Source organism: Paramormyrops kingsleyae, chromosome 1, assembly GCF_048594095.1.
Source record: "Paramormyrops kingsleyae isolate MSU_618 chromosome 1, PKINGS_0.4, whole genome shotgun sequence".
NCBI classification, from domain to species: Eukaryota; Metazoa; Chordata; class Actinopteri; order Osteoglossiformes; family Mormyridae; genus Paramormyrops; species Paramormyrops kingsleyae.
The window spans coordinates 76,249,782-76,263,096 of NC_132797.1; the positions used below are offsets into that span (position 1 = coordinate 76,249,782).

The window sequence follows — 13,315 nt, forward strand, 5'->3', positions numbered from 1 at the left end:
TCTCAAACCATAGCTCATGTGGTTTAATACGGTGGTTTGAAGCTCATTCCTCATATAGGCAGGTGAAGGAACATGTAATATTTTTCTGAAAGATGCTAGCACGTGCGTTTTGTTCAAAAATAAACCACGAGCGAAAGCAAGAGTATGAACATTTTTTAGGGTGATGGATAAAACGTTTCTTCTAAAAGTAATAACTGAATTTAAAAAAAACACTGAAGAGCTAACGCGTTCGCTGCACATATATCTGCAGGATGAATAAGAATAGCTAAATGCTGCGATACTATAGCTATTTTGCTGCATGCATTTAATAAAGATATATAAATATAAATATTTAGAATTGAAAGGAGGCGACTCGTCATTGCTTAGGCTACCCATGGATCAAAGGTAACTTTAAAATAGTCATATATCTGTCCTGTAACCGTTTGTCTTGGTTAGGATCGATGGGTATAAAAATACACACTACATATCAATTAATTAATAATCTGTTACTAAAACTGTCCTTTTACATTTTCCAAATCTACATTAGAGGCTAATTTGAAATGACAGTTGGCGGTCAGAGATAAACATAGGGGCGTGTGTATGTAGAATGACAACTTTGTCTATTCTAATTCTCACTTCAAAGCATGAAATAAGTCCGATTTGCTTATTGCAAGATTCAGCAAGAGCGTCGAAGCCGAGCACTTCGCCGCCAAGCCGTAGCCGTTATGGTGAAGCTCAGGAAGTTCAGCGGCAAACGTGCTGGGTTGAATTTTCCTTTGCGAAACTCCCCCGTCTGATTTGTTGAGAACCGCACATTACTCTCAGACAGCACGATGTTTAGGTCGATATACTTCGGGAAAATTAGCAAGGAGAAAACCGAGAGGCTGCTAGAGCTTTATGGCAAAGAAGGGAGCTTTTTGACGAGGGACAGCGAGAGCGAGCGCGGCGCCTACTGCCTGTGCGTGCGGTGAGTGCATGGAAGATGTGCAAAGAAAATTAAACACTCTCGACATTAGCTGTACTTTTCATTATCAGTTGTTTTTGATTCTTAATGAAAGATGTTTTATTTAACATTGGAATTGTAAAAAATCTGAATTAGTTTGACCGGTAATAGGATATTGATATAATTTACAATATTTCCAGGTAATATATTTCCATTCTGACAGCAGACACAAAATATATATATGTAAATATACAATGTGTTTTGCTTGATATCGTGCCCTTTTAGGCCTACTTAATCAGGCCTATTTTTCCGTTTGAGGGCACATAATTAAGCTTGAAGTCTAAAAAGATTTTGAATTCATTCTAATCAGCATTTTAAATTCTTTCGTTTTGTAAAGATAAATAGCCGATTGTATATTAATGGAACGACCGACAACTAGTAAGTAGTCAGCTATAAAGTGAAGCTGGGGTCATCCAACAGGCTGCAGCTCATGATCGGTTAATAACGTTCGTCAGAAACATTAAACAATACCATCTCATGTAATGTAGCAAGCCAATCTGCGGAAATGCCTGTCAAAAATATCGTTCATCCTAATAATCAATTGTTTCGTTTACTCCGGAACTGTGCAGTAAATAGAAGGAAAAGAAACCAAATATACGTGTCGTGTTATAATAATTATAACTGTGAAGTTCCAAACTTCATCCACCCGAAATGAAGAGATCAAAAGAAACCCATAAAAGACTGAAAACTGACGCAGTTTTCCCCTTTCTGAGCATTCGCAATGCGGCTGGTTCATTAAAACGCAAAGCGAACTTTATCCAAAAAACGCAAATCGGTATGGCTTGCAACATTGTGTCTCCTGATGGTATATATATTACCGAAATTGCGATCTCGTCTCAAATTTCTAAAATAACAACAATAAAAATATCAAAAGCATAAAAAGAAGAGAAAAAAACCCCGATAAATTATGAGAAAATGAAAGCATTGTAACATTTATAAAGCCAATTTTGGAAATGTAAAATAAAAAAAAAATATCTGCGTGTTAATTTATTTCTCAGTACTAAGAACATATAGCATAACTGCATCAATTTTTATATTGACAATGAGCAAGAAGTATTCAGTAGTTCAAGTATTAATTGTGTTTTAAATGTGGAAATCATACAGTTTAATAAAATACTTTTTAGAGTTTACTAAAAAAACAACAAACATAAAAAGTTCTAACTGTTCATAGTAGTGATTTATTGGAATTCAGTGATGTGTGTGTAATGATGACATTTTTACAGTCGTATAATTATGATGATATGTACATTGACTGAAATACATAAGCAAATGAATGAGCTGAATCCTGTTGTTATACAGAAGGACACCTTTCGTTCATACCTACAAGATCTCCCAGTATCATGGAGGCTGGGCAGTTAAGGTAAGCTTTGTCCATTACAGGTATATACAATACAACCAAGAAACTCTGAAAGGCCTCTTTTAAAAATATGGTTATTAGAGCTATTTTGTTCTTAGTGGATTCAGTCTGTTATTTATTTTAACACTGTATTTTGGTGAGATATAGTCAGCATAGGGAATTATTTCTGATTGTATGGTGCTTAAAATGACTGTGGGAAAGTGTGAAGTGGAGACTTGAATCTGAACCACCCAACCGACCACGGAAACATGGTGTGTGTTCCAGTCCCCTCTAAAAGTCTGAATGACATATCACAACTTCCTTTAGTAATATACTCTATAAGTTTGGCTCTGAATGTTTTGGAAGTTTGTTTTTTTATAAAGTAAGCAAAAATAACATTTTACAAAAAAGAAAACTGTGCAAAATTAGAAAAACAGAGCAAACCCCCGCATGATAAAATGCCCCGGCTCCGAGTGCGGCTTTGGGGCATTTTTGTTTGGTCTTCTAGATGTTGTTGATCATTTTCAACCTCCAGACCCTGAGCTGTCTGTGGTTACTTCTGTCACCCATGCGTGCTGTCGGTGTGCGTCCCACAACTCATTAGCTCTGAAGTTTCTAATGTGTGACGGTGGCTTTTAGAGCTTAACGCAGGCATACGCACAGGACACATATTAGTGCTACAAAACCAAGCATCCTTTTAAAGCAATGTACTGGTCCTATATTTGGACATGTCCTATAAGTTAATCTCACCACAGCATGTAGTCTCACACAGTGTCCATTTCTGAAGCCTGCTAGACCCTAGGTATTGTAGAATAATTAACTGCATTCAAAGAAAAGAAAATGTAGTAACATAATGTTTGTGTTTTGAAGGAGCTGTACTTCTGTAGGACTTTGCACTTTAAATCTACTTTCCAAGTGTAACACTTGCTTCACGGTACTCTACAATGTCGGTGATATTGTCCTTACACTTTGAAGGTATTTTTTGTTTATTTTCATTTTTTCCTTTTTCTTTTATGCAAGTTGGCTTCCCTTGCAGGCCTTGTCCTCATTTCAACACAACAACAAGACCTATATGCTCAACTTCCACTCTGATTTTCTCTGCACATGTATCAATGATTCATTATTGCCTGACTGAGGTTTTCTGTTCTGTTTTCTTTATTTGATCCTAACCGTGCTGAAGACGCCTCCGGGAGTGAAGCCGCAGTGTTTCGAGACGCTGAACGACCTTATTGATTGTTACAGAGCGGCCGCCCCCGACAGTATGGCACCTCTACTGCATCCTTTGGAAAAACGACTGGTGAGTGACAATGGAGAGAATCAAGGTAAGAGGTTCAGTTGGGTTGCTTTCCTAAAAATAGACACAGGCCTAAAATGTCCCAGATCACATTACACAGAAGAGAGTGAGGGATGGCCTTTAGGTCAACATGCAAAAATACAAGCGCATGGACTGTATAATAAATGTCACTATGCCTGAGTTTGATTTGTTTTCCAACCAAAATATTACAGTTCTGTCCAAATCAGGCTAAATTTTAGATGTGCAAGTGTCAGCTTTATTGTCTTGTATTTCAGGAAGTTCACATCCAGGATGTTGAACTACACACACTGTTCAGTGGGATTTACTCAAAGAGAAATGCAGTTTTTAAACACACTCTTCTGGGAACAGTAGCATCAGTGTACCTTGGGGCTTTTGTCATCTTGCTTGTGTTCTGTGTTTGGATCCAGACAGTAAGCTTTGGAAAAAGAGGCCAATGCCAAGAGACACCTCAGCAAACAATAAAATACAATCTGGATAATTTTACTGGACTGGGGACCTTTTAAACAGAAAGAACTGAACTGAAATTTAAAATACTGTATATAAAACCAATTGAAAAAGGTTTTCTTTGCTTACTGTTAATATAGCAGTACATCAAAATGAAGAAAATTATAAGTTCACATGAATTTCCTGTGTGGCTACTGGTGAACTAATTGTCTTAGTCAAAAGTGTTAAGAATACTAATGTCCACAAGCTGCACAAGTTAAGTATATCAACCAGCCAACTCAGCAGCCGTGTCATGTGACTATTTAAAGCGACTTCGTCCTTTAGGTCGGGTCTGGAGTTCTGCTTGGTGCTTCATGAAATCCACTACCATCCGACAATGGTGTGTCTACTTAAAAGGACTGAATGTAAAACTGGAATGATTGTAATATTAAAACTTCCATTAGTTTATTCCTCACTTTTACAAAACAAGGGACCACGCAGATTCGTTCACGGTTAGTGTGCCCCAAAAGAGCCACAGAGTGCGTGCTAGGGGGGATTGTGAGGGAGCGTTCTGTGGCAACGTGGCCAGAAGGCACAGGGAGCGAGTGGCGGGACACTGGGGGGGCTGACCGGGCGCTACACGGCATTAGCGAGCCGGAGGTTTGCCTGTGCAGAGCAAAGACCCCACAGCTGTTTGATCGCCCCGATGATTCCCCAACTATTTTTGTGCAGTTTTGTTCAGTGTCGCACCGATCAAAAGCATGAATAATCGCACAGCAGAAACGGTACAACTCAACTTTGGGCCTAAACGTACGAAATTGTACAAATGAAATCAGTCATCCCCTTTTCACGGGTTGAACTCTTTGAAGCAGAGTTGCAGTTTATTTAATAGTAATATTGATATCAGAGACAGCTGTACTGTACCGTATCTGATCAGAATACAAAAGAAATGAAAAACGACCAACATCAAGCGTTTCTCCATCCTCCTACTAATGTCACACTTTCCATAAAAATAACATTCACATTTAAATTACACTCCAGTCCATTCAGCCCAGTGCTGCTTTCACAAAATGTCTGGCTACCCATAGTTTGATTTGCTGATTATTCTAGATTTCTAGGTGTCATATGCTTTTAAATCAAGCCATTTTCCCTGTTGGTAGCATTTAGAAGAAATGCAATGCAGACGTCTCCTTATTCACACCAGGTGGCTTGGAAACACTAAGTTGTGATGTTATAAAAATGAAAGACATCCTTGTATTTTTTTTGGCTAGAAACAGAAATAGCCAATTAGGACACTAAAAGGAAACCATGCTACACAAGTTAAGGATGTATGTCATATCTGTGGAAATCTTTGTTATTCTCTTCAATCTTTTTAGGGCATCTTTCAAAAGTCATCCAATCTTACGATACTGAGGCTTGTTGCTAGGGTGCTGTTTGCTTTGTCTTTCCTCTGAAGTTTCCTCCTTATTCGTGTAAGAACAGCACACTAGCATCTTCAACAGAGCTGCGACGTGAGGTGAACAGAACAGCGCTTTTCATCGCCGGATTTATGACCAGACTCAAAGCCACACAATTCTCCCTGTACACCTTTCATAATTTCGTCATAAATGTGCTTCTTCTAACTGCACTTTCGGAAGACAAGAGAGTGCCTTTGCTTTCGAGATACACACAACACGGGCTTACTCACTCTGGTAGCGCTCAGAAGTCTGCACTTTCCAACTGAGATTACCTAGTTTTCCGTTTTTTTGATGAGATGAGTGCATTTGCTTTTTTCTTAAAGTCTTTTGAACTTTATTTATAGACTCATAAATAAACAGGTCACTGTACTGTGCAGAGGATCTCAGCTCCTTTGTGACAGCAGCGGTCCGGCACAGACGGTACACCTTCCTCGTGTCGGGGGTTAATCTCCCCTCCTTGTCACAAGGCCTTACACTGTACCCAATGTGTCTGCGGCTACTTGCCATGGAAGCAATCATGCAGTTATAACCAAACACCCTTACAGGAGACCCAAATCAGCCACTATTTATTTCTTGGTCGGGAAACTCAAAACAGTCATACAAAAAAAAAAAAAAGATTATTTCAAAGCATCATCCATACTAAATATCGAGTGAGGTGGGAAAACATGAGTGATCATTAATGAGTCGGTGTTCTTCTGTTTTGACAGAGACGGTGTACCTGGAGATGTGATACCCTGTCCCCAGGGGGCGCTGTGTGTGTGTGAGGTACTGCCCCTGCATGGCTGTGTGCTGGGAAACGGCCCAGCCGACCCCTTGAAAAAGGAGCAAGACCATGAGTGCCTCCACACAAGCACAGCCAGCAGCATTTCTACCCAAAGAGCCACACCTCAGCAGCAATTATACTGCTAAAAAATCTTTGATAATGCGGTTATTGAAGACAGAATCAATGCAGCTGTTGTATGCTTATGTCACAGCTGAGAAATGCGAGCCTCAGTCCGCCCGTGCCTGCTGCATGACTGCTTAATGCGGCTCTACTCTGGAACCCGAGGCAAACAACCGAGTGGTATGGAAGAGAGCTGATTTAGGGTCAAGGGATCACATGTCAAGGAGGCTGATTGGAGATACTCACCGTATTGTTTTTTGGTTAATTACAGTACTTTTGAATGAGCAATTTACTCTTATCGATTTATTAAAGGAAGGCCCAACATTCCATCAGTAATAATCGGAGGAAATGGCTCATTGATGCTGTTTATAGGATATTTGATAGTATTTAACTGCTTTTAGTGGCTTTCAAGATAAAGGGGATGGCTATTACCTCAGATTTTCTTAATTATTTCATGAATTTTAAAGACTTGCTTTTAAGTAGCTTGACCTAAAAATTGAACACAGTCTCTTTTCAAAAATGTTGTTTTATCTGTTGCTTTACTTCATGGTCTTAATGGCTCGAGTTTGCAAACTACAGCATTGCTGTTTTCTTATAATGCTACAAATGTTCGCCCCAGCGACTTTCCCTTTGATGTGTGGCATGGAGGTAGCTCTGTTGTCATCACTGGATTGTAATTTGGGCCCAGTGTTGTATTTTGTTGTTTGATGCAGGCTGTTCATTTCCTAAGGGATTTATTCCTCTGCCGTTCAAACTTCTTCCTAATTTCAAGGATTTCATCGTGGTTTTTACGTTACGTCAACGTTACACTTTTCTTCTGGAGAACGTTTCTTCACCAACGCCTCCCTCGTGGTATCTGTGTTCATTATCAGCTTGTTGTACTTGCATACCAGCTTGTAACGTCTAGTGAAATAAATAAATGGTTTGCACAGGGAGTTGTAAAAATGCAAAAACATCCTTTGACACGGCAGGGAACATATATATAAATGTCCCATCTTATGAGAGAGCACATGTCAGTCGGCGGTGGAGGGCGGCGTGATCAGTCTACAGCGAGCGTGATCAGTAGCCCGTTAATGCAGCAGCCATACTTTAAACAGCTTCGCTCGCTCTGTCTCATCAATTCACCCCGACACAAATCCCAGCTCATCTCATTTCCATAATTGACAAGAGGGGAGCTGGGCGACAAAATGCCTGTTTTGGTGGAAGCTCAGCTTCAATGCTCCGTTACGGAAGTATAAATTACTGGTGTGTGATGCTGTAGCTGAGCCTCAGCACAAACACCGGCATTAGAGCCGGCTCCTGTCAAACTGCCATTCAGCAGTAATTTAGCTTTTCCAGTTACCTGTCAGAACTGGAGTCGATACATTACCAATATTTTTCATTTGAATGATAAATTAATCTGCTGTGTGTTTGATGTACAAACTAATAAAGTCATACACCTATTTATCCACTATATCAACAGCACATCTCCAAAACATCATGGACAATATCAAGGGACTGAAGCTGACTAGACTAATCCATGTGTATTAAATTAGCAAGAGCTAGGATCTCGTTTCCTTTTAAATAACTTGTTCCTTTTAAAAATAAGACTATTGGAATATTACTATTCTATATGATTTCTTCTGTATTTGATAATGGGTTCCATAACTTTGCAGTTGTTTTCTGTACCTCTGTATTTAGGCAAAGACAGGACTAGTAATAATTCAATGTGATGTTTAAAACTGACCAGCAAAATCAGCAAATACACGTCACAAAAGTGGTTCATATTTACAGCTCACATTCAGAATTACCTTCAGTGCAGGTATATAACCTTCATATCTACAGCTCACATTCAGAATTACCTTCAGTGCAGGTATATAACCTTCATATCTACAGCTCACATTCAGAATTACCTTCAGTGCAGGTATATAACCTTCATATTTACAGCTCACATTCAGAATTACCTTCAGTGCAGGTATATAACCTTCATATTTACAGCTCACATTCAGAATTACCTTCAGTGCAGGTATATAACCTTCATATTTACAGCTCACATTCAGAATTACCGTCAGTGCAGGTATATAACCTTCATATTTACAGCTCACATTCAGAATTACCTTCAGTGCCAAGGTATATAACTGCTTATTTCTAGGCACAACGTTACCAAAAGATTCCTTTCATTTCTTAAATTTTGAGTATTTCCAAAAGAACTTCAGGCCTGAGTTTAACAAACTACTTAATGATGGTGAACAGATTTGTGTTTATTTTAGCTTGTTCATTAAGAGCAGCGAACTGAGATCTATGAAGCCGGGAAACATCTACGGGCCCTGCCAAGGAATCTGTGTTTCCAGATTTAAAAAAGTGAAAAAAGGCTTGATCAGATTTTAATGTTTTTTGAGGTTTAGCTACAGCCCAAAACCGTGTGTATTGTTTTAGCTTTTTCCACTCACACAAGGCACAGAGCGCGTGCCAGAGTCTCAGGCCTGTCTGTAGGTTCTGGTGATAATGTTCTCCTGGGGACGCACTCGCCAGCAGTCTCGGACATCTGCCAAAGAACACTGGCTCTGCTTTTTGGATGCTGACATCACATGATCATCAGGAGATGGTCTGAGCAATGAAGTCGGCTCTAGAACACCTTGCAATACTTGGTGTGCTGCCTTAAATCTCAGGACACGCAGGTCTGGCTGTGTCTCAAGCCGTAATGAAAGCAGGCAGTCTTGGCGAACAGGCCCTCCAGTCTACATGCCCAAACAAACCTGTGTAGTTGACAGAGTCTCTTCCTGCCTGTGTAATAACTAATAAGGTCTCTTTCCCCCCACAAAGGCCCCTACCCTCTTTGTACCACTGTTCTCCTTTGGAAATCTCCATTTGTCACAACGCCAGCGCATCGTATGAGAAACCCGGCACTTTATGAGCGCTGAAAAGGACGCACACTTTTCACATCAAGGGGTATCGCTGGAATGGCAGGCCCCTGCTGGAAAACGGATGGGGCGAGTAGCCCAGCAGGACAGGATCAATGGAAGGCAATTACATTAGCGGCCTTGGGAGTGAGGCTGCTCTGCGCGGAGCGGCCCAGCCGGCTGCCCACTGCCGGAAACTGGAGCGAGGAGGACGCATAGAACCTCCTTATAGTCACCTAGCCAGCCTAGTCTGTGGGCTGTTTGCTGAGAAGTGAGCAGAGGTCATCTCCGCGTGTTTCGCTCAACCATACAAATACAGCTTTTCACAGGAGGGAAATAAGACCAACTCAAGTCTGACCCTTTGCTGCCTGAATGGGTTCCGGTCCATGAATTTATGCAGCCAGAATTTTCCTTGAGGAGCTATAGTGCAATTAAGGGCATGACAACGTAAGAACATCAGCACATAAGACGTGTGCTTAAGATACTATTCAGCTCATAGTTATTCTGGTCTGGCTAGCAGGGGATGATTCTGAACACTAGATGGCAGTGTATCCTACGTATCGTCGGCTGGTGAACAGACCCTGGAGTATTTCTGAGCACTTCCTGAACCAGGCAGGGTAAAAGAATTTACTAAGATAATGCTTTGAGGTATCAAGGTTATCAAAACAATGCGACAAAGGAACCGTGTCTGACAAAGTTGATGGTTATATTAAAAAAGAAAAATTAAATGCATATAGTCAAGAGGTAGTGATGTATACATTATGGATGTGTCAACATGTTTAAAATAAACAAATATAATGGAGTATATTATTTTTTCCCACAGAGTGTATGTAATTCGAAAACAGTCCCATCTGAATCCACTGGGTCTGATGTGTAAATGTGTTGGTTTTTGGCTTGGACCTTGTGATTACACCAGAGACAGCGCTATGTACAGAGTAAGTGATGTTCAGAAGCATTGAGAGGTAATGTTTGGCTTTTCAGTTTTGTTTTTTGGCCTGACACCTGATGAAACACTACTGGGTGTGAGTGCTGTAATGACTGCCGTATGAACACAGGGTATAACAGAGAGGAAGGCGCGTGCCCTGTCCGCGCGGGGCGGGACGTGTGCCCTGTCCGCGCAGGGCGGGACGTGTGCCCTGTCCGTGTGGGGCGGGACAGGTAGCAGGCTCACCCTGCACAGAGCACAGCTCTTTGGGGAAACTCCACTTTATCGCTGGCTTATATTATCATGTCAACACTTGCCCATAAATAGCATTCGATACCTCGAAGACAGATGTTAGTAGGGGGTCAATAAAACAATGCGGAGGAGGACCAAACAGTCGTTTCTCAGTTTTTCCTCAAATTGATTTATTGATACTTTTGACTTTTAATGCAGGTTAATTATATATATATATAAAAGAGATGTGCACACTGTGTACATCTGAAATCTTTAACTAGCCTTTAGCCTCAGTACACATCACTCTGTACTCAACAACAAACTATGAAATTAGCAATTAAATGAGCAAATGAATATAGAGAGAATGAGATTAATGCTGTTCCCCTTAATAATCACATGTGCTTCTGGGACCATGTTTGGCTGAAGTATGTGCTACACATGTTTAATGCTATATGTTTAATGCTATATGTGAAACTCAGAGGCTATTTAGCTTCACATAAGGGTAAATCTTGCAAAGAAAGCAAAACAGAAAATGTGTTAAATTTTATTTTAAGGTTTAGTGTTAATCCCAAAGTTTAAGACTAAATGAAGGATTAGACAGGATGCTGTCCAATGATTTAATTTCACATCTTGCTTGGTTTTGAGTGCTATTCCTGTGGCAGAAAGCAAGGGACAGAGACTCTTATTTGGAATGTCAGTCCTGCTGTGACATTCTACAGTTGCCACTGGCAAACACAAAACTGACAACTGTAATTTATGAGGGTGGGGGCATTAGCTGTGAAGTAACTGATCTGGTAAACAAAATATGTGGGTGTTCCACAAAAAACGATTAATTATTAAAAGTATTAACAGTGATGGAGTTATCGTATGGTTGAGAAAAACACCCGAGCGCTGACTAGGAATAAGCTATTAGGACATGCCAGAAACCAAACTAGATAAAAATTCATATGAAATGAGTAACAAAGAAGGGTGAAATTTAGTCCATATGGAGATGATCTATGGGTCGTATTGCTGCATGGATACCCCGCGGTCGGTGCCGCCGCATCCGAGGGATGGAGCCGGGCAGGTAGAGCCATGGCGCTGGGTGAGGGCCTTCTGCGCCTCCATATCAGCCAGTCCCCTGGTCTTTTAATTCATGCAAAAAGAAATGAAGCTCTTCTTTGCAATATGCAGATTCCTATGCAAAGCAGTGTTACCTATGGTGCCTGGACCACAGCGTTGTGCTTTGATCTGTGTGCCTGACACTCTCCAAGTATGGAGAAGAAAAGAACTAAAAAAGTGTAAAGAGCCCTAATTGAAGTTAACATAAAAGAAGATACAGGGTGTTAATTGGTCGATGCTAAGAATAATTCAGACCTTGGAGATTACTGTCCCTTACAGCCCCCCCCCCCCCCCCCCCACAAAGTGTCAAGATTTACATCTTTAATTCAAGATTTCCCTGTAATAATTCCCTCTCCACTACATACAAATCACTTCATTTTAAAGTATAATAAAAACAAGTCTGCTTTTTCTGCTCTATGAATGTGCAGATTTCCAGCCTCCTAAGGACATTTTTCCCAGACCTCATGTTCGGCTGAAGTTTAAGCTGAAATGTGACAAAGATGTACCAGACGCAGCCCTGAAGGTGGAGAGGTGCAGTGAGATTCAGCCCTGTTTCACTGTTCAATTTCTAAAATACAAAAATGGAGGACAAATAGAAAACTTGAAAAGTCTTAATTCAATTCATAAATTCTTACCTCAAAAACATGTCTGCCGTATCTCTGAAACACAACTGAGATGCTTCCGACCACTGAATTGTGAAAGTACAGAATTGTCCATGCTATTTTCCCCGCACAAAACTAAAATTGCTAGATAATAAATAAATAACCACTCAGCTATAAACTGTCTGCTCTGGGAAAGAGCATCGTCCACCAAAAGCCGAGAGTGTGTATACCAGCCGCCAGCCCCCTCCCACTGCCAGCCGTCGCTTATTCAGTACCCAGACAACGGGGCTTAATAATGGACCCGGAACTGTGCACATTTCCATATGCCACTATCTGTCTGGCCTAAATATAGTGCATGTACAGCTCAACCCAAGCTCTTTTAATTTTCAAAAACTGCTGAAATGAATGATTTAAGTTAGACGCCAGAGAGATCCTGGGACAAAGACTCTCATATTCTGTGTCTAAAAATATCACTTCCACAAATGAGAAACTTTGAACACACATTACACACATTTCTTGATTAAAAATTGCCACGTATCACCTTCAATGTTCTTGTATTTGAAGAAGTAAAAATGTGTTTTATTGTGACCTTCCGTATCTTTACAATGTTTTCCTGTAATGCATGCATAATCTTTAATTGACTCACATTTCTACAGAATACTGTAAATAGTTTTCATTTTTATGCTGTTAGATTATTAAATCACAGGTAATATCACATTACATGAAGCTTAATTTAAAAAAAAAATACTTTTAAGCCAATACTGTCACTGGTTGCGTTAGCAAGATGCTGAAAAATACTGCAAGATAAATTATGAGATGCTGAAAATCAACTTTTGATGCCTCGATTTCAAAAGGACTGTTGTCCCAATCTCACTGTTAAACATAAATAAATAAATATAAATAACTCAAAACTAAAATGAATAAACAAATATTTTCAGGGCAGTCTCATCTATCCAACACAGAGAGATATGTTAAAACATAAAAAAAAACCGAAATATTACTATGTTATAATTGTATACCTAAATCTAATATATGCATTCCATAAATTTACAATACATTGTTTATGTAAAAACAGCTGAAATGGCTGATGTTCTATAATACCAAAATCACTTAAGATTATTATTTATATAAGTTATTTTATTTTGAGATTTTCTAGCAATTAATTGGCTCAAAGTGCATGA

At 39.9% G+C, this 13,315-nt stretch overlaps 1 protein-coding gene across 7 annotated transcripts in view; it reads left to right on the top strand.

The window, feature by feature from the left end:
* Positions 1-13,315, top strand: part of LOC111838235 (SH2 domain-containing protein 1A-like) — a 33,194-nt gene that overhangs the window by 889 nt on the left and 18,990 nt on the right. Inside the window, exons 1-5 of one of the 7 annotated variants that reach the window (XM_023801024.2) lie at positions 100-384; positions 623-946; positions 2,282-2,342; positions 3,561-3,615; positions 6,221-7,328. In XM_023801024.2, coding sequence (XP_023656792.1) covers positions 813-946; positions 2,282-2,342; positions 3,561-3,615; positions 6,221-6,243 — 273 coding nt within the window. In that variant the 5' untranslated portion in view covers positions 100-384; positions 623-812 and the 3' untranslated portion in view covers positions 6,244-7,328. Of the gene's footprint in view, positions 1-99; positions 385-622; positions 947-2,281; positions 2,343-3,498; positions 3,641-6,220; positions 7,329-13,315 lie in introns of those variants that run through there. The other 6 variants (XM_023801022.2, XM_023801023.2, XM_023801020.2 and 3 more) reach the window with 6 other exon arrangements.